The 19,284-nt window shown below is 35.0% G+C and overlaps 1 protein-coding gene across 2 annotated transcripts in view; it reads right to left on the minus strand.

The window, feature by feature from the left end:
• The window catches only part of si:dkey-61l1.4, a 92,373-nt gene that overhangs the window by 16,040 nt on the left and 57,049 nt on the right, over positions 1 to 19,284 (minus strand). The window contains exons 10-43 of one of the 2 annotated variants that reach the window (XM_087253552.1): positions 15,084 to 15,122; positions 14,924 to 14,977; positions 14,681 to 14,734; positions 14,025 to 14,132; positions 13,804 to 13,857; positions 13,651 to 13,704; positions 11,592 to 11,636; positions 11,448 to 11,501; positions 11,321 to 11,365; positions 10,287 to 10,340; positions 10,123 to 10,167; positions 9,972 to 10,025; positions 9,826 to 9,870; positions 9,664 to 9,717; positions 8,675 to 8,719; positions 8,505 to 8,558; positions 8,300 to 8,407; positions 6,436 to 6,489; positions 6,195 to 6,248; positions 5,753 to 5,797; positions 5,611 to 5,664; positions 5,393 to 5,437; positions 3,432 to 3,485; positions 3,205 to 3,258; positions 2,263 to 2,316; positions 2,121 to 2,174; positions 1,985 to 2,038; positions 1,846 to 1,890; positions 1,694 to 1,738; positions 1,148 to 1,255; positions 991 to 1,044; positions 864 to 917; positions 631 to 684; positions 430 to 537 (exon numbers count right to left, since the gene is read on the minus strand). In XM_087253552.1, coding sequence (XP_087109678.1) covers positions 430 to 537; positions 631 to 684; positions 864 to 917; positions 991 to 1,044; positions 1,148 to 1,255; positions 1,694 to 1,738; positions 1,846 to 1,890; positions 1,985 to 2,038; positions 2,121 to 2,174; positions 2,263 to 2,316; positions 3,205 to 3,258; positions 3,432 to 3,485; positions 5,393 to 5,437; positions 5,611 to 5,664; positions 5,753 to 5,797; positions 6,195 to 6,248; positions 6,436 to 6,489; positions 8,300 to 8,407; positions 8,505 to 8,558; positions 8,675 to 8,719; positions 9,664 to 9,717; positions 9,826 to 9,870; positions 9,972 to 10,025; positions 10,123 to 10,167; positions 10,287 to 10,340; positions 11,321 to 11,365; positions 11,448 to 11,501; positions 11,592 to 11,636; positions 13,651 to 13,704; positions 13,804 to 13,857; positions 14,025 to 14,132; positions 14,681 to 14,734; positions 14,924 to 14,977; positions 15,084 to 15,122 — 1,956 coding nt within the window. Of the gene's footprint in view, positions 1 to 429; positions 538 to 630; positions 685 to 863; positions 918 to 990; positions 1,045 to 1,147; positions 1,256 to 1,693; positions 1,739 to 1,845; positions 1,891 to 1,984; positions 2,039 to 2,120; positions 2,175 to 2,262; positions 2,317 to 3,204; positions 3,259 to 3,431; positions 3,486 to 5,392; positions 5,438 to 5,610; positions 5,665 to 5,752; positions 5,798 to 6,194; positions 6,249 to 6,435; positions 6,490 to 8,299; positions 8,408 to 8,504; positions 8,559 to 8,674; positions 8,720 to 9,663; positions 9,718 to 9,825; positions 9,871 to 9,971; positions 10,026 to 10,122; positions 10,168 to 10,286; positions 10,341 to 11,320; positions 11,366 to 11,447; positions 11,502 to 11,591; positions 11,637 to 13,650; positions 13,705 to 13,803; positions 13,858 to 14,024; positions 14,133 to 14,680; positions 14,735 to 14,923; positions 14,978 to 15,083; positions 15,123 to 19,284 lie in introns of those variants that run through there. The other variant, XR_015491273.1, reaches the window with a different exon arrangement.

The following is a 19,284-nucleotide window of genomic DNA, read 5'->3' on the forward strand; positions in this document are numbered from 1 at the left end:
ACCCCTTTGTCCTGGCCAAAATCCGTCTATCAGCCATTATCAATCATGGCCTCCCGATCATCCCCATCAACCTAACTGGCTCTACCACTGTCTCTCTAATCCACTGGTGTGTGGTGAGCGCACTGGTGCTGTTGTCCTGTGGCTGTCGTTGCAACATCAAGTAGACGCTGCACACTGATGGTGAAGTGGAGAGACCCCTTCCCCCCAACCCTTGTGATTTTGAATGGTCATACACAATAAATGCTCTATATAAATACACATTACATTACATTAAAGACTTGTTGATGATTTTGAAGTTCAATAAAAACTAATTGAACTCTTTTATAACAATGTCTTTTGGGTCCCTTGTGAATTGAAAAAGGAATCTTACTGGCTCCAGACTTTTTAAAGGTAGTGTAGGTAAATATTGGGCCTCATGCAATCACTGACCTCTTTGCCACGAGGTCCTGGAGCACCTAGAACACCCTGAGAGCCCTGAGGCCCCTGTTCTCCCGGAAACCCATTTGGACCAGGTTTTCCCTTGGGTCCAGGTGATCCCTTAAATCAAACATCCAAGTAAAATCATTGACATGAAAAAGTATGGAGAGAAAGCTGACGTATGATAAACAAGCATCAGTATTTTGTACGTACAACATCCCCCTTTGACCCTGTTGGACCCTCTAAACCAACTCGACCAGGATGGCCCTATAATAGGGAGAGGTAAAAAAAAAAAAAAAAAAAAGTTAATTTATGCTTAAATTTACATTGACAAATGACCCAGTTTTTGTATATTTAGTAATCATCCCAAGAAAAGATTAAGTCGACTATTAAACAGGACACTTCCTGATTGCAGTTAATTTTTTCATATATTTATAAAAACTGACCTGTGGCCCATACAGTCCAACAGATCCAGGGTCACCTGCAGGTCCTGGCACTCCCTAGATAAGAGCATGCTTAATCCCATGTGTTATGTTGAAACTGTATTTTATTAAATTGAAATGCCTACAATACCTGCTCCCCTTTCTCTCCTGTCTGACCAATCATTCCACTTGATCCTGGTGAGCCCTAAAGAATGGCACATTATCATCAGAGTCTGAGTAAAAGCTCAGGACTGTTACTTTCTTTTACAATTCTATCCTAAAAAACTAAATAAGAAGTACCCACTCACTGGCAATCCAATTGGTCCTTGTTTTCCCTTTGACCCCTGAGGCCCCAGGCTGCCTGGGGGTCCTTGCTTTCCAGTTACACCTTCAGCACCTGGCAGTCCAGAGGGCCCCTGAATTAACAAATAAATTGTCCATTATTGTATTTAACATTGTCTTGACAAAATGTCCCCACAAGGTAAGCAACACCAGTGAAGTTTGAACTAGTGTGGAAATCACACTAAATATATCATACTTATACCTAGTGTGGACATCATACTTTTAAATCATATGAAATGCTCAGTTCATGTCTGTTTATTTGTCAAATTTTAAATTATGATCAAATGATTTAATATATTTTAAAATGGTTTGATGTAATTTATTAGTTTAAGCAGCCTTTACTAGCGTCCTCCTTGTCATACGATTAAAAAATATATATATTTTCCATGCTGATTTCTTTCTATGGATATATATGCACACATTTGTACATGCTTATTTATCTGTTATACTTTATAATACTTTAAATCTATGTTCCATAATTACATGCATGTGCTTTACTGAGGGCTACATACAGGCAGTCCTTGGAAGCCCGTAGGTCCAGTTTCTCCTTGGCGACCCTAAAAAAGTTGGAAACACCACAGATAACCTCTCTGTATTCAAAAAAGTTCAGCAAATAAAGTTTAAAAAATACATCTTGTCTGTTTGAATCCTTAAGTAAATTTACCGGGGGTCCACGTGAGCCTCTCTCTCCAGCTGGGCCAGCTAAACCCTTAGAAGATCAACAGGGTAACATTAGTTTTAGACAAAAAGTGACCATGGTGTCATAAAATGAATGATACTTCCTGACATACAGCTCAACTTACAGGTGGTCCTCTTTTCCCTGATGGTCCTAATGGTCCCCTAATGCCAGGTTCACCCTATATACATACACACATGATATGATACAACATCCAGAATTATTAGAGAAGTTTCATTGTAAAATATGCAAAACTTTCGAACCCTTTCTCCTGTGTGTCCTGGCGGTCCACGAAGGCCGATGGCTCCTGGATAGCCCTGAGAGCAAGAAAACAGTTCTAAATCTAATCACAACTACAAAAAGTATATCATGAATAATCTTATCAAACTGGATAGCGACACTTACATACATGCCTACAGGCCCCTGAGCACCTGCCAAGCCAGCTTTTCCAGTGAAGCCCTAATCACACACAGACCACATAATATATATATAAACACTGATTTATATTAAAGACTAAAGAATACACAAGACATGTGGCTCATTTAGTTTCAAATGCGTAACATCAATATGGCAAATGAAGCCCCGCCTTCTAGTACAGGAGCCAATCATCGATCGCTATAGACTGACTTGTCCCCCCGGAGAGGGGTTTGGACCAGACGTGTGCTTTTACAACAGTTTCTGCAGTAGTTATTAAACATCTAGGGTCAACAAACAGTGAATACTTGCTTCACAGACATGAGAAATATATCCACATAAAGCTAGAAAAAATGTTTAAATGAACCAACTACATTTAAAAACAAATGTTTTTTTGATTTTTTAATTCGTATGAAATGGTACAGTCAGTCCCGTTAAATAACATGGCATATCACATCATAGCAAATACTCGAACGGCCACAAATTTGTAAACAAAGTGGTTGCTGCATTTTGAAAGGAGATTTGTCATCAATACCACGTTGAAATACTTCAGAAGGCCAGCACAACCATTATTCAGTCGATGATGTCACGTCATAAAGAAGGTTGGTGTCGTGATCTTGTTCCCTTTGAGTGCGTATGTGCATTAGAACGCATTTTTTTAATTTAATGCAGATTTTTGTTTAATTTGAACGTTTTGAAAGGAAACTTAAGAAAGAGTTGAGTTGTTTAACTTTGAATCCAAATATGAAATTTTATCGTAAGCTAGGCAAACAGTTTTGGAGAATTTGATGTTTCCCCATTCAAACAGAATGCCCGAGCATACTGCCGGAGAAGCATTTCAAAGATGGCCGCCAAGTGAAATTATTTGCCTTAAAAGGACTTTGTTTGTATTCAATAATGATCTAACATTCATTGGAGCTTCAAAAGTCTTACCTTTTCACCAGGAGGGCCTTGAGTACCATCTTGGCCTGGTCGTCCAGGTGGGCCCTAATAAGATAAAAAAAAAAAAGAAAAAAAAAAAGAAATGAAGAATATTTTATGGGTTAAAAAGCAAGCAGTTTCAAATTCAGTGACGCTAAGGAAAATGAAACATGAACAATTTTTTACTACAAAATATTTGAAAGTCTTTGCAATAAGCTTTGTCCTGTTGTTCAGCTCACCTGTGAGCCTGAAGGACCTTGCTTTCCTGGTTCTCCAATCACACCCCTCAGGCCCTTCCAACAATACAGAAGTTAAACATAACAAAAAAAAAATAAGTGAATAAGTGGAAAATGTCAACATTGAGTTGTTTTGTAATAAGCATACAAACATTTAGGATTCTGCACTTTTTTATTACTAGTTTGCATCGAACTAATTTCTTAGACCCTGTTGACTTTTCTTTCAGATTAAAATGTCTTTTCTTCAACTGAAGCATGAGACGCTTTTTGGATCACTCTCAAATCAAGCTGGATTACAAGATGATCGGATTTACATAGGTTTATGCATCAAATATGTGGGTCAAAATTGAAGTAAATTTTCATTTTTGGATAAACTATACCTTTAAAACATCCCTTTCCACTCATAAAAGTCTGCTGTTTAATTTGATCTTTTCATTTTTCAATAAGTTAAAAAAAGATGATCACTTCATTTTAATCATGATTTACACCATTTTAATTTTAATCATGATGACATACCCCACTAAAATGATGTCATTCAGCGTAATAACATTTTATATACCAAATAAATCTTAAAATATATTACCACTAAACCATCATAGGGGTCAATTTTTTATTTAAGATTCATACAAACAAATGAAAGCTGGATTAATAAACCTTCCATTAACATATTGTTTGTTAGAATATGATATTATTTGGTCAAAATACATCTGTTTGAAAATCTGGAATTTAAGGCTTAAAAAGAATATAAATATTAAGAAAATTACAATTAAAGATCGCAATTCTTATCATTGCATATTAGTAATCAAAAGTTACATTTTGAGATTTATAGAATGAAATTTCTTTGAGAAAAATTATCTTTACATTATATTCTAAGGAGTTTTGGAATAAAAAAAAAAAAAGACCAATAGAATAGCTATTTGGCTATTCCTACAATTCAGTTCATGATTTGTGGTCCAATGTCACAATTATGTATCACAATGCCAGAAAATACTGATTAATTGTCATCTTAAATCCCTTTTACTGCAAACCAATAGTTTTTTAACATTTCTCAGCAGGACATTTTTTAAACATAAAAAAGCATAAACAATTTATATTATATATACTATTTGTATTATAGGTTATGCTGAAAGATAACACAGAATGTTATTTTACACATTTTTTAACATGTTCTTTTACTTTATTTTTATTATTATTATTTTTATATGTATTTAAACAGAAACTTGATGTAGACGGTGAAATTACACTAATTGAAATCACACTAAGTAGGACATCTATGTTGATCCTGGAATGTAATTATTGTTCGAAAATGTAATCCATACCAAATCCCTACCTCTGAACCTAACCCTAACTGTAAATCACACTAACCGAAAAATACTTCAACCAATCAGAATTAAGGGATAAGTTTACAGTTTATGTTAAGTTTAGGTTTGCAGTTAGGGTTATGTGCTTTTACATGATTGTTATCCAACTATTATTCCTTTCTGATTTTGGGAATAATTTACAGTTAGGGTTGGGTTCAGAGGTAGGAATAGGTATGGATAAATTTTTGAAAATTCCAGGATCAACATAGATGTTAATCCAGGATCGCATCCTACTTTATGAGGGGGGGGGGGGGGGGGTTGAGCACACTCAACCATTGCTCCCTATAAGAATACAAAATATAACACATACTGTACTGCTGTCATGCTGAAAGTGAGGTGATTCCTCCACAACAGAAGGATAAACAGAAGGATAAACCCATAAAAGTTGTTAAAGACCTTGTTAAGTTTAATCGTCTCTGATCTTTTCACCTTTCCATGCCAGTCTGACCTCCACATGCCCATAGGCAGTGCTTCTTCTAATGCTGGTAATAGGTCTTTTAAAGAACCATATGTTATCATTATTAACCTTTACAACAAGCTTTTATTATAGCTGCAATCTGCTCTCAATTGACTGAAATATTTAGCTGATGATGTGAAACATACGTGGGGTCCTTTATCTCCTGGGTTTCCGACAGAACCAGAAACACCCTGCAAGACACACGTCAAAATTCAGAACCGTTCATTTCTTACATTGCTCTAAGATTCATATATATATAATATATATATATAATATAATATATATTTATATACATATGAAAAAGCACTATGACTGATGTATAGAGTATATATAAAACTTGATATTAAATGTATGAAATGGGAACCTGTGTACCAGGCTTTCCTTCTGGTCCCTCAGCACCAACTGAACCTCGTAATCCCTGCAAAAGCACAAGTGTATGTAGGATTGATTTAATAATATGTGTGACAAATAAATCTTAACACATTTTACCAATTGAATTCTCTTACCACTATTCCAGGTATACCAGGAGGACCATGTTGGCCTGCTCGACCCTGAGTAAATGACATTTGAATGTGATCAAATGACACAGGATGACTTTTTAAAAGGTTTCTGATTCATAATAATTAATATCAAATATCATAATGTTCAATATTTATTTTTAGTCTATCGTTAAATTAAACATATTAGCAAATTGGAGACCATAAAAATTGTATTTACTTTAAAATTTGACATTTTGACATTTATTTTATATTAAAATATGTTGATGACATATACACACACATACATAACATGAAATATCTATCATGTATCATATCATAAATCTCTTTATTAATATCACTGATATATATATATATATATATATATATATATATATATATATATATATATATATATATATATATATATATATATATATATATCAGATCATAAAACAAACGGTAAATTTACTCTGGATCCTTTTGATCCTGTTCTTCCATTACCACCAGGTTCACCCCTGCTGCCCTAAAGTGACAAAAATTAAAATAGATGCTGTTATTCAGGTGAATGTATCACTAGGACACAAATAAAAATCACTTTTGAGCAGCCTTTATGTTTTAGCTGATCTCTCGTGTAGACTGATGTAAAATGGAGAGCTTTAAGAATGTTTTTGTTGTGATTGCTCCACCTGAAAGTCATAAATAACTCTTACCTTCTGACCCTCTTTTCCCAGCATTCCCTGAGGACCCACTTCACCATCTATACCCTGGGGGAGAGAAAACAGTATCTTTTACCCAGAAATCTTCTTTTGAAGCTCAAGTAAACCTGATTTATATCAGAGGTGTACAAGCCTGTTCCTGAAGGGCCACTATCCTTGAGTTTAGCTCCTACTTTAAAAACACCTGAGCCAGCTACAGTAATCCAAGGCTGCGTCTGAAATCCCATACTTTCCCAATATAAACCAATTTAGGTGCATGGATGATAGTGGCATAAAAACTGCGAAAACCAAAATATGTATTAATAAAACAGTAAACAATTTTGTAGTTGTCAAATACGCTATTTGAAAATAGATGTTTAAATTTGCTTTATATTTTATGAATATATAATAAAGTTATTTTTCTTACACTGTAAAAATATAAGATCAATTAGTCCTGACAGCATATGTTTTTGGTCATTTTAACTTATTTTATTTTTATTTTAACTTTGGTTATTTTAAGCTCATTTTAATAAACTAAATTAATCATGTTCTAACTTAATATTATAAGTTACGCAAGCCGATTTAAGTAACTTTAATGGACTCAAAGTTAATTTGATTCAGCTTAAAAATTTAAGGCAACCAGAATGTTTTTAACAGTGAACATGTTATTTTGCTAGTTACTAAGGGTTAGCATATTAGTACAAGAAAGCAGGATTTCTGCAGGGAAACCCTTTAAAAATATTATTATTTCTAGTGTGATTTTACACTTCACATCTCTATTATAGAGCTGCTGCTTTCTGACAGCTGTTCGGCTCCTGCCACAAAACATGGCATTGCTGTTTACAAACACAACATTGGGCTATAGTAGGCTAAAAACAGTATGTGACTGACAAAGTATGCTGAAATTCTCAGCACAGTAGTAATTTTAGTAAAACAGTGATTCAAAACTCTAATAAAACAAGTGACAGCTCCGTATTTCACATTTTTGTACAAAGACTAGAGCTGCGTCCCAAATCGCATACTTATGCACTATTCTACGCCAAAATTCTAAAAATAACAAGTGCACTTTAATTACCCGGATGATGCACTCATTCAGCCGCTAAAAAAAAAAGCAAAATTCTCCTACGAGAGTGATTTTAGCGTCTCCCGATGGTGAATGCGGCAATACTCACGGCAGGTATTATCTGATAATTCGGTCGTTTATTTCACTGATTTGGCAACCGTCAAACGTCATCAGGAAAACGGTTTGAATTTCCGTTTAGTAAAAACACATTAGTGTGCCATTTGGGACGCCACTACATACATATACAATCCTGTTGAGTGTGTAAGTGCATAAGTACATAGTGCATGAGTGCATAGTGTATAGTGTGCCATTTGGGACGCAGCTTTGGTCACATTTTGATCTTTTGTTGGTCTCATGAAATCATGTGATACAAATTTGCAGGTCAGAGTTCACCAAGCTTGAACTTGTAATGTCCGATTAAAACAAGGCCTTCAGCGTCAACGCTTGACAGAAGGCATAAAGTTGGGGCTGACGCAATCGTCATAGCGGTGTCAGCCAATGAAATTAGTCAGCAATCGGCTACTGTCTGAGCTGGTGTATTTGCATACAGCGATCTGATTGGCTGACGTTTCCGTTGATGCGTTCAAATAAGTAGGAAAGTAAATTATTTTGAATGCAGCCAGGGTTTTCAAAACACTTGCTTACATAGTTTTAAGTGATCTGGAGGCAAAGTGATCTGGTTAGGGCAAAATCTACAGGACGTTGATCCTTCAGAAGCAAGACTGGACACCATCGCTTTAGTTCTTGTGGCTATCTGCTTGTTTCATCATTTTATGAAAGATTCAAGAAAGGTTAAAGGATAGTCCATCTATTTACCAGGATCCCTGCAGCCCCTGGTTGACCTTTGACACCAGGTAATCCAGTGAGGCCTGACAGACCCCTCTCGCCTTGAGGACCCATGATGCCTGGTGCTCCTCGTGGACCCTATAGACATACAGTTTAGTCATAATAACTGACAGTTGCCTGAATCCTTCAAGTAAAGCTTCATAACTTTTGAATGCATTATGATATTGGTGATTACTTTTTTCCCCTTGGGTCCTTCTTCACCCTTCTCTCCATCCGGGCCCCTATTGCCCTAAATCAGAGGAATTAATTAGTGAGATTATCCAGTACATGACAGACACATGTGTTTAGGAATATTTACTGCACTGCCAAAGAAACATACAGTGAGAGTTGAATCAGATATCTTACTGTGACACCTGGAAAGCCTTTTGGACCTGGATCTCCAGTCATACCCTAAAATTAAAAAAAAAAGAATAAAAGAACAAATGAATCAATGAACAAACAAACAAATAAATGAATTAATAAATGAAAGGCGTAAGGACAAATGAAGAAAAAAGAAACAAACAAAAACATAAAAGAACAAATGACCACTGATTAAATCAATTAAATAATCAAAGTAAATGAATGAACAAATAAATTAAAGAAATAAAAATAACCTAAATAGAACTATTTATTGAACAAAACAACAAATTATTCCATAAACTAGCAAACAAACATAGAAATAATACTAAAATAAATAAAAACACAGACTTTTAACCCTTGTCCAAGTTAAAATTTTCTATCCTTTTGTTATGTTAGGGATGAAAACATCCACTAAATTAAAATGCATCAGATTAACATTTGTTTTTTTGCATGAATCTGTTAATCAACCTCAATCCTGATCAAAATAATAAATTGTTAAAATAAGATTTGTCACAAAAGATCATTCTGCTAGCTGAACAACAGATAAAGTTATGGCCAAATAAAGACACAAAATCACCCCAGAGTGCATGAAAACATCCCCAACAGTACATACGTGTTAAATGATAATGTATTTATTTATCTTAATATTTATTTATTTTGTTTTTAAGTTGCTATTTTTATCATCACATAAAAAAGTCCAGTTAAATTGTTTTTTCAAAACATGATTTAATTGTTTTTTTCCCCCCATATGAAGGTATCTTTACAGAGCACACTGATAATAACAGGACTGCAGTTTGGCAGGCTGTAATTTAATAGACACCAATGAGAATTTATTTAGTCAGAATACATGTCTCTAATAAGCTAATTGGAGTTAAAATGCAATACAGAACATATACTGATGTTATAACGACCGCTAAAGGCCTGATGTATGAATGTATAAATCAGATTCAAGCATTTTTCTCCAGCTTACATTTAATACATGGCAATAGACTCACCATAGGCCCTTCAATGCCTTGTAGCCCTCTGTTTCCTACTGGACCCTCTTTACCCTGTCCACAAACAAAAACATCTAAAGTATCCATTCAATAATAAACACAACACAATACTGTACATGATAGACGTGCTAATAATTTTCGGTTTCTGACTTCCAAACTTACTATGTCACCTTTGAGACCCTGTGGACCACCCTGACCTGGAAGTCCCTGTGGAAAAACATCCATTAGCATGCTGTATGTTACAACATAGTCTTGTTTATCATTAGCATTACATGCATTGCTAGTGTACAATATGAAATGTACAGTACCTGTAATCCAGGCTGACCAGGTGGGCCTCTGATTCCATCAGTTCCTCTAGGCCCCTATAAGAGCAATAGTCAGGACATGTTTCATGTTATTTTTTGACTCAAAAGATCAAAGCTTTATGAAGCAATCACACAATACAGTGTGTGAAAATACCTGAGGGCCTTTACGTCCAATAGGACCAGCAGGTCCAGCATCCCCCTATAACAGAAAAACATTGTCAGCTTCAAATTTGGTTGACTTTATTTTTGTAACCTTTACTAGGCCTTAGTACAGGTTAATAGTAATGAAATTTTATTACAAACATGGCAGTTACTTACTTCTGAGCCATTAACACCTTGCGCACCAACCAGTCCTGTAGCCCCTGGTGCTCCCTGATAAGACACATTAGAATCCTTATTTATTAATTAATTAATTCATTCATTCATTCATTCATTCATTCATTAAACAAACAAATAAATAAATAAATAAATTAATAAATTAATTAATTAATAAATTAATTTATTTATTTATTATGTACTGTATGTATGCATGTATGTATTGTTGAAGACAAAATTATTAGTCCTCCTTTAAACTTTTTTTTTTAACATATGCTAAGTGAGGTTTAACAGAGCAAGGATTTTTATAGTATTTCCTAGTACAGCTTACCCCTGGAGAAAGTCTTATTTAGTTTGTTATTACTTCGTTTGGCTGGAATAAAAAATAAATAAATACATACATAAAAATGGCTAAGGTCAATAATATTACCTCTCTTAAAAAATTATTATTTTTGATGGTCTACAGAACAAACCACTATTGTCTAATGATTAATTAACCTATTATACCCAGTTAACCTAATTAACATAACAGTTTAAGCCAAATACAAATAGGCTATCTTGCTAATTAACTAGTAAAATACCATGTACTGTTAGCATGACAAAAAATACATATAAACAAGTTATTAGAACTTAGTTATTAAAATTATTGTTTAATAATCATTAAGAATACTTCTGAAAAAAAGTTGAAAAATAATTCTAATTTAGCTGGAGGCTATTAATAAATTTTTTTTTTTTTTTTAAATGCTTAAATTATTATTTCTTCATCATTTAGCTGGATGACGATGCTTCCCGTTATTAGCATTTGCAACTTAAGAAGTTTCTTAAAATGCTATACATCTACATACAGCCTCAAAATAATAATTTAGTGTAATTAAATTTGTTTTACCAATCTTTGTCAGATCTATGGGTTTTACCAATTTTGTGATCAAATAGTTATTTGAAACATTAAAGATGTGCATTATTTGCATTTAATATGACTATCTACATAAAATACCTTGAATTTGATGTCGATGACAAAAAGATATGTCTCAACTCACCACAGTGCCTGCAGGACCACGCTTTCCATCATGTCCAGGATCCCCCTATAATATTACAAATTTTCACACTCAAATTATTAATACCTGCAGGTTGGGGGTTTACGAATGTTATAAAACAAGAACTCGCCTTAGGACCAGGTTGCCCTGGAATTCCTTCAACACCTTGTAAACCAACAAATCCCTAAAAAAAAATAATGATAATTAACTAAAATGTATTAACGTTGATCTTCCACACCATTTTGAACAGGAATGTGTAAGGAAGGATACTCACTGGAGGCCCAGAAAACCCAGTAAACCCCATTTCTCCCTTTGATCCCTTTAAATGATCAAAAAAAAGGGCAAAACAACAAAACTGTAACCAACAACACATTTTCAACAGTAATATTTAAAATATAAAGTGAAGTAATAGCAATCAGCACAGTACTCAAACACTGGTCACTTTATTAGGTACATCTAATCAACTGCACATAATTCAAATATCTAATCGGACGATCACATGGCAGAATCTCATTGCACTTAGAAATGCATATGTGGTCAAGAGGATCTGCTGAAATGACAAAATTGTGGGAAATGTTGTTTAAATGACTTTGAACATGGCATATTTGTTGATATTTTAGTATTTCAGCAAATGCTGAACTGCTGGCATTATCTCATCTCAGCGGTTTACAGAGAATTGTATAAAAAACAAATATACATAAAATAAATAGCAGTTTTGTGTGTAAAATTTCCTTACTGATTCAAGAGGTCAGACGAGAATCTGACTGGTTCAAAGGAAGCTGATAAAAACAAACCTAAAAGTAATTCAAATAACCACTCGATACAACCAAGGTCTGCAGCAGGGCATCTCTGAACACACAACAATTCAAACCTTGAGTAAGATAAGCTGCAGCATCAGAAGATAAGCACACCAGTGACACTCTTCTTAGCTTAGAACAACAAAATGAGGCTACAAACCACACTGACTTACCAAAACTGGACAAGGAGATTAAAAAAAGTTGACTGATAAGACTAAGACACTTTAAGGGCACATTTAACAATATGGTTGAAGTTACCAATTCAAATTTGTACTCTCATGTGGTAAAGCAAAATTAATAAAAATCACATAGATTGTAATATTTTGCATTCCGAGATGCAAAAGACTTTAAGTGCCATCTGATATTTTTCACTAAAATAAGGCGATGAAAAAAAAAATCTTTGCCATAAAACTGAAATTACTAAACCTAAATACAAAAGGCTGAGTAAAACGCTCATGAAACTTGAGATGGACGCACTTAGACGCACTTACAGGCGTTTGCATCTGAACTTTTTATATACTCGGATCAGAGAAAGAGCGAAAAAGAAAGATGAACTTGTCGAAAAATATGCTTGACAGCAGTGTAAAGATAAAGAGACATAACACAGTGCTCACAGAATTACATATACATGCATACACATGTTAAAAAACAAACCAGCAAACAGATTAAATATGGGAATGAAAAAAAGGAGTGCACTTTTATGATCACAGCTGTCAACTTTTTTTCCAGGTCAATGTGTCTTTGAATTAAAGATGCAGATATCAAATACAAGCCACTTTTAAAAGATGTAAGTGGGTCATAAAAACAGATTGCATAAAAAAATTCTAAATTGATCATTAAGATCTGCAGTGGGAATGCAGCCTAAGGCAACATTCAGAGAGTAGGGTCAGAAATTGGCATTAACAACATGAAAGCATGGGTCCAGTCTCTCTTGAATCAGCAGTCCTGGATGCTGCTGATGTAATAGTGTGAAAGGGATTTTGGGGCACATTTTTGTCCCCTTAGTACAAACTGAGCATCATTAAAACGCCACAATACCAGTATACTGTAGCTGGCAATGTCCATCCCTTCATGACCAGTAACACATCTTGAGATGGCTAATTACATCAGAATAACACAGCAAGCTCAAATAACCTCAAATTGTTTTCTTAAACAAGAAGGTCAGTCCACTATAATCATTAGCCTCCAGTCATCAAATCTCAGTCCGACAGAGCACCATTTAGATAGTTGTAGGAGATTCATAGCACGGGAATATATGGTATAATATACAGAAATCTCTACCATCATGCAGATTTTAAGCCTAATTAAGGCAGTTCGTAAAGCAAAAGTGGGTTTGAACCAGTACTAAAAAGGTGTACCCAATAAAGTAGCCATTGAGTGTAAATAATGTTTTTTCAAGAGTGTTCCTGCCTGATCCACTAGGGGGCAGCACATGTGACTTTTCGCATACAGTATAAGCACACGCAGTGCAGTCTATAGAATATTATATACATTAACAACATTATGAATAAGAGATTATGAATTAGTTTACCCTACCTTTTGGCCAGTCTCTCCTTTATCCCCTCTTGGCCCAGGAGCACCAAGGAAACCCTGCTCATGGTTACATTCAAAAGGCTATTAGTATTAATAAAATCCTGACATTAACATTTAAAAATACATTTTGGAATATAATGTAATCCCATATTGTACCTCCTCTCCTTTTTCACCAGGGGGAGCTGTGTCACCTTTGTAACCACGAGGACCCTGGAGCCACAACCAGAAATAAAAAAAGCATATGGTTTTCTGCAGGTACATATGTTCCACAGCCACAATATATAGCTTTACAGAACCTACGGAAAGGCATTAATATATCCCCACTTGTGTCCTAACCTGAACTATTACAGCTACTACAAAAGCTACTCTGCTTTCACCTGTAAGCCAGGAATCCCTGGAGATCCTCTTATGCCATCCAGACCTTTCCGTCCATCTCTTCCTTGAGTCCCTGCACGGCCTCGAACACCCTTTGGTCCCATGCCACCCTATTGTAAAGTGAATGCTGGTAACTAAACCCTGTAAGTGCTTTGCATAAAGCTAAAGTAACATTTAATGGTTTGCACAGGTACAGTATTTAGAACATTCATTCATTCATTCATTTTCTTTTCGGCTTAGTCCCTTTACCAATCTGGGGTCGTCACAGTGGAATGAACCGCCAGCTTATCCAGCATATGTTTTAGGCAGCGGATGCCCTTCCAGCTGCAACCCATCACTGGGAAACATCCATACACACTCATTCACACTCGTACACTACGGACAATTTAGCTTACCCAATTCAGCTCTACCACATCTTTGAACTATGGGGAAACCGAAGCACCTGGAGGAAACCCACGCGAACATGGGTAGAACATGCAAACTCCACTCAGAAATGTCAACTGACCCAGCCGAGGCTCAAACCAGCGACCTTCTTGCTGTGAGGCGATCGTGCTATCCATTGTGCAACTGTGATGCCTATAAATGTTTCTATATACCGTATATATGCAAGCAGAGATGATGTACTATACTATAGTATGAATATTGTGGGAATAGTTACCATATCACCTCTCCGTCCTGGTGGTCCTGACTGGCCTGGGTCTCCAGGTAAACCCTTCAGAATTACAACAAATTCACTACAGGTTGTATACAGTGACATATTACAGAGACACATACTCAACTTTAATGAACTTTTCTTTAAATAATTGTCACTCTTAGAGTAAACAGGACTATGGTGTGGTAGTTGGTGGTCATTATAAAAACCTTCACTGTATGTGTTTTGGATTATGTCCAGTAGACTCACAGGCAAACCAGGTCTCCCTGTCTCTCCCATTGGTCCAGGTTGTCCAGTCTCTCTCTGCAGGACAACAGGAGGACATGGTTTAGTGAGAGAGAACACTTGACATCTTTATATTATATAATGATGTTTTATTTATTTATTTATTATTATTTCAAACACTTACAGGCCACCCAGCAGCCAGCAACTGGTAATAAGGTGTCCTCTGTAAAACAAAGAAGAAAAAAATAGCTGTAAACACAGTTTGAATGTTTGCACATACCTAACCATACCTAAAGCTAAAAGGAAAACCTTTCAACACTCGTTTTGTTAACACCAAATATGTCCACTCTATTGCACCAATTAGTTATAACAACCTAATATTTTGTGTTAAGTTAACTTATCTTGATTAAATGTGCTGACAGCTTATATATCAAAGTTTTACTTGGCTGAACTTATTAGATTTTTAAAGTCAGCTGAACTCATATATATTAGTTAACTGCTTCAAACATTCATTCATTCAGTTTCCTTCAGCTTAGAACTACCAACTTATCCAGCATATGTGTTACACAGCGGATGCCCTTCCAGCTGCAGCCCAGTACTGGAAAACATCCATACACACATATACACTATAGCCACTTTAGCTTATTCAATTCACCAATACCACGTCTTTTGATTGTAAGGGAAACTGGAGCACCCAGAGGAAACCCACGCCAACACAGGAAGAACATGCAAACTCCGCAAAGAAATGCCAACTGACCCAGCCAGGCCCGGGACTCGAATCAGCTACCTTCTTGCTGTGAGGCGACAGCGCTAACACTGAGCCGTTGTGTCACCCCTCTGATTTAAATGATCTGAGCTTTAAATAGTACAAATATGTGCACATGAAAATAAATCTTTAATAAAATAAATTAACTTTAAAATTGTATTTGTATGCATTTTGTAGTTATATACACACACACACACACACACACACACACACACACACACACACACACACACACACACACACACACACACACACACACACACACACACACACACACACACACACACACACATACATACATTTTTTTATTTATTTTAGTACTTAAATTTATATTTGTTTATTTTTGGATGATGACAGATGATAAACGACTTTCTGTATGTTTTAAAGTTGATTGTGCTAGTAAAAAATGGCTTAAGTTAGGTTGAGATCATGATTAAGTACTTTATAATTTACAATAATTTGAATGTTTCAAAATGGATGCAAATCTAAAGTGAGAAATAGAGCATTGACAATTACCAACTAAAATAATAACTGAAATTAATTACATTAGAGTCCCCAAGAAATCAAAACTAACCATATGATTTTGTTAACTCGCATTGCTAGTTTTGTGCTGAACAATTCATCTGAGCAGGTCATTAAGAATCTTTAATTGAAATCTGAAAATGCACTTCCTTTTTTTCCAGTTAATTTGTCAGATTAAGTATATTTTAGGAATTGGGCGTGGCTAGCATACTTAACCACTCCCCTCCAGCTGTCAGTTTTGACAACAAACAGAAATGGTGAGCAGGAGGAGTCTGTTAGGTTGTAATAACTCTCATCAAAAACCTTTTTCCCCATCTTTCTGAATTAAATGTCTATACATACATTCAACTCGCTGTAGAAACAACAAGCCACGCACACTGTTGTGTCATTTAATATTCTGTTTCTGTAGGAACTGCGTGACAAAATGAATAAAAATAACGGTCGCACCTTCCGGTTCATGGGGACTTTAAAGTTCTACAATTCACACAACTTCTACTGTGTATATGTGTTAAACATTTGTCAATCTAAACTGAAAAGAACATGTTAAAATACAATTGAAATAATAAGCCTTCATCATACAGTGTAAAAAACATACTTATTTTGACCTGTACTTCTTGAAATAATATTAATAATTCAGGGGGGCTAATAATTCTGACTTCAACTGTATATGTAATGTTACACTGAACGACATTTTCATTGGTGCCTTCTGTAAAATAAATAAAAATTAAAAGTAAAATATTAAAAAAAATAAAAAAAAAAGAAAGAAAATATTTTATTTTTATTTTTGAATACTCATTTTCACCACCTATATACGTATAATACATGTATTTATTTATAATACCATTTTATTTATCTCAGTTTACTCTTTCACGCTCAAACATTCGTAATATACTGAATAGTAAATGAGCAAACAAGGAAGCAGTTTTAGACATCATATGAATAAACACATTAAAGACTGCATGCAAAAAGTGATGATAAGTACTCAACCCAACTATTACCAAGAACGATAAACTCTCTAACTCTCCAAAAAAAATCTCAATCTCAAACACTTAATGCCTGTATGTTTCAATTCATCTGAAGGAGAAACACAAGCCAGGGAGTGCTGAAAGGCGTCTCTCCTGTTCAAACAGAGGAACAGAACTGAGGGACAGTGTACGCTGTCTCTGCTGTGTGGGCTGGAAAAGCCTGGAACCCACATAGACACACAGTCTCTGTCGCACTGTTATTAAATCACCCAGGCCGCCTCCGCTTTATTCAACATTTGTCTTGGCATATGCTCAATTTGGCACCGGGGCAGGGGTTCGTCTGCCTCTCTCTGCTGGTCCAGTGAAGGTGAGTTTGAGAGAAGCTAGGGAATCGGACCTCCCAGAGTACTTGATTCTCCCATGTCTCACTGAAACATCTAAACATCTGTCAAAACCCCCTCAAGACACTGCTATCATTATGCAGAGAGGGTAAATGGCAAAAAAACACCGAAACAAACAATGCATGTAAGATGAATGTGTTGTATATAAAACTAAACAAGACATAATGGACAAACTTATAAAACAGTTGAAGGGCCATTCTAGAGAAATGTCTTTTTTTTTTGTCGCTAGCCCTAAAAGAAACATTACACCTTAAAAAAAAAAAAAAAAAAAAAAAAAGTTCTAGGTCTACAATTTTTTAAGATGAACAGTATGTTTTTTGAACAATTATACCTTTTTGAGTCATCAATGGAGCAATAATTGTTTTTAATTACTGTAGAATATACTATTATAAGCAAAGCACAACTTCATGTATGGAGAGCTATAAAAATATCCGTTCATTTACAGGTTCCATATTTTGTGATTTACAGTTTGTTATTGCCATTTATTTTGCAGATGATTTGAATTGCATTATGGGATATTGATATGTGCTCTGTCAACTTTTGGTCTTGAAAATCCAGCTGTGCAGTTTAACAAAATGAATTTTATTAACATTTTATAGTCTGAAACTACATTTTTCTATGACAAATAAAATCTAGACGTAAAACAAATTAACAATAAAAATACGGGCAGTTTGTTTTTAACTTTTTCTACTGTTATTTAATAACACTATGATAATATACTACTTCATTTCATCGACAAAACCAGTTAAAAATAGGAAAAAAAATACAGTTGCTAAAGAGCATAAATAAATAAATAAATAAAAGCACAGACAGACAGACAGGCAGGCAGGCAGGCAGATAGACAGACTGACAGACAGACAGACAGACAGACAGACAGACAGACAGACAGGCAGACAGGCAGATAGATATACAGGCAGGCAGGCAGATAGGCAGACTGATAGATAGACAGACAGACAGACAGGCAGGCAGATAGATATACAAGCAGGTAGGCAGATAGGCAGACGGATAGACAGACAGACAGGCAGGCAGATAGGCAGGCAGAAGGCAGACTGATAGACAGACAGACAGACATACAGATAGATGGATGGACGGACGGATGGAGAGACGGACTGATAGACAGCTGGACGGACGGACGGACGGATGGACAGAGACAGATAGATTTTTTCTTGTGTTTTATATAAGACAAGTAAATAATGTGGTATAAGGAACAAGTTTGAAAAGAAAAGTTAAGATATTTGTTATACCAAAAGTGGTTGTTTCTTTAAAATGACCCTGAAACAGGAGAACGGTCAAAATTTTGTAAAACTAAATGCAAATAAATGAATAACCTTTCAATAAGAAATTATTTTAAAATAATGCTATCACTATAATCCTTGAAGGACAAATATTCAAACATCTTTACCTTATTAAAACATGCCATCATATAGTGAAGATTTATGTGAAAAAATTGTGCTAGTCATTTTTGATAAAAAAAAATAAATAAATTTACAAACGAACCAGACTTTCCAAAATCAATAGCCAAATTATACAATACACCTTATAAAAGCTGACCTCATATGTTGAAGCACTACCAAAATTTTACTTCTACAATAAAGTGGGGTAAAAGAAAAAGTCTGGTAGCACTTTAAAATGAAATTACATTAGTTTATGTTAGTCAGTGTATTTACTATCATGAACAAAACTACATACAATACATTTATTACACTATTTCTAAATTATTGTTAATGAAAA

The sequence above is a fragment of the Danio rerio genome, chromosome 5, assembly GCF_052040795.2.
Source record: "Danio rerio strain M-AB ecotype USA chromosome 5, GRCz13ab, whole genome shotgun sequence".
In the NCBI taxonomy this organism is placed as follows: Eukaryota; Metazoa; Chordata; class Actinopteri; order Cypriniformes; family Danionidae; genus Danio; species Danio rerio.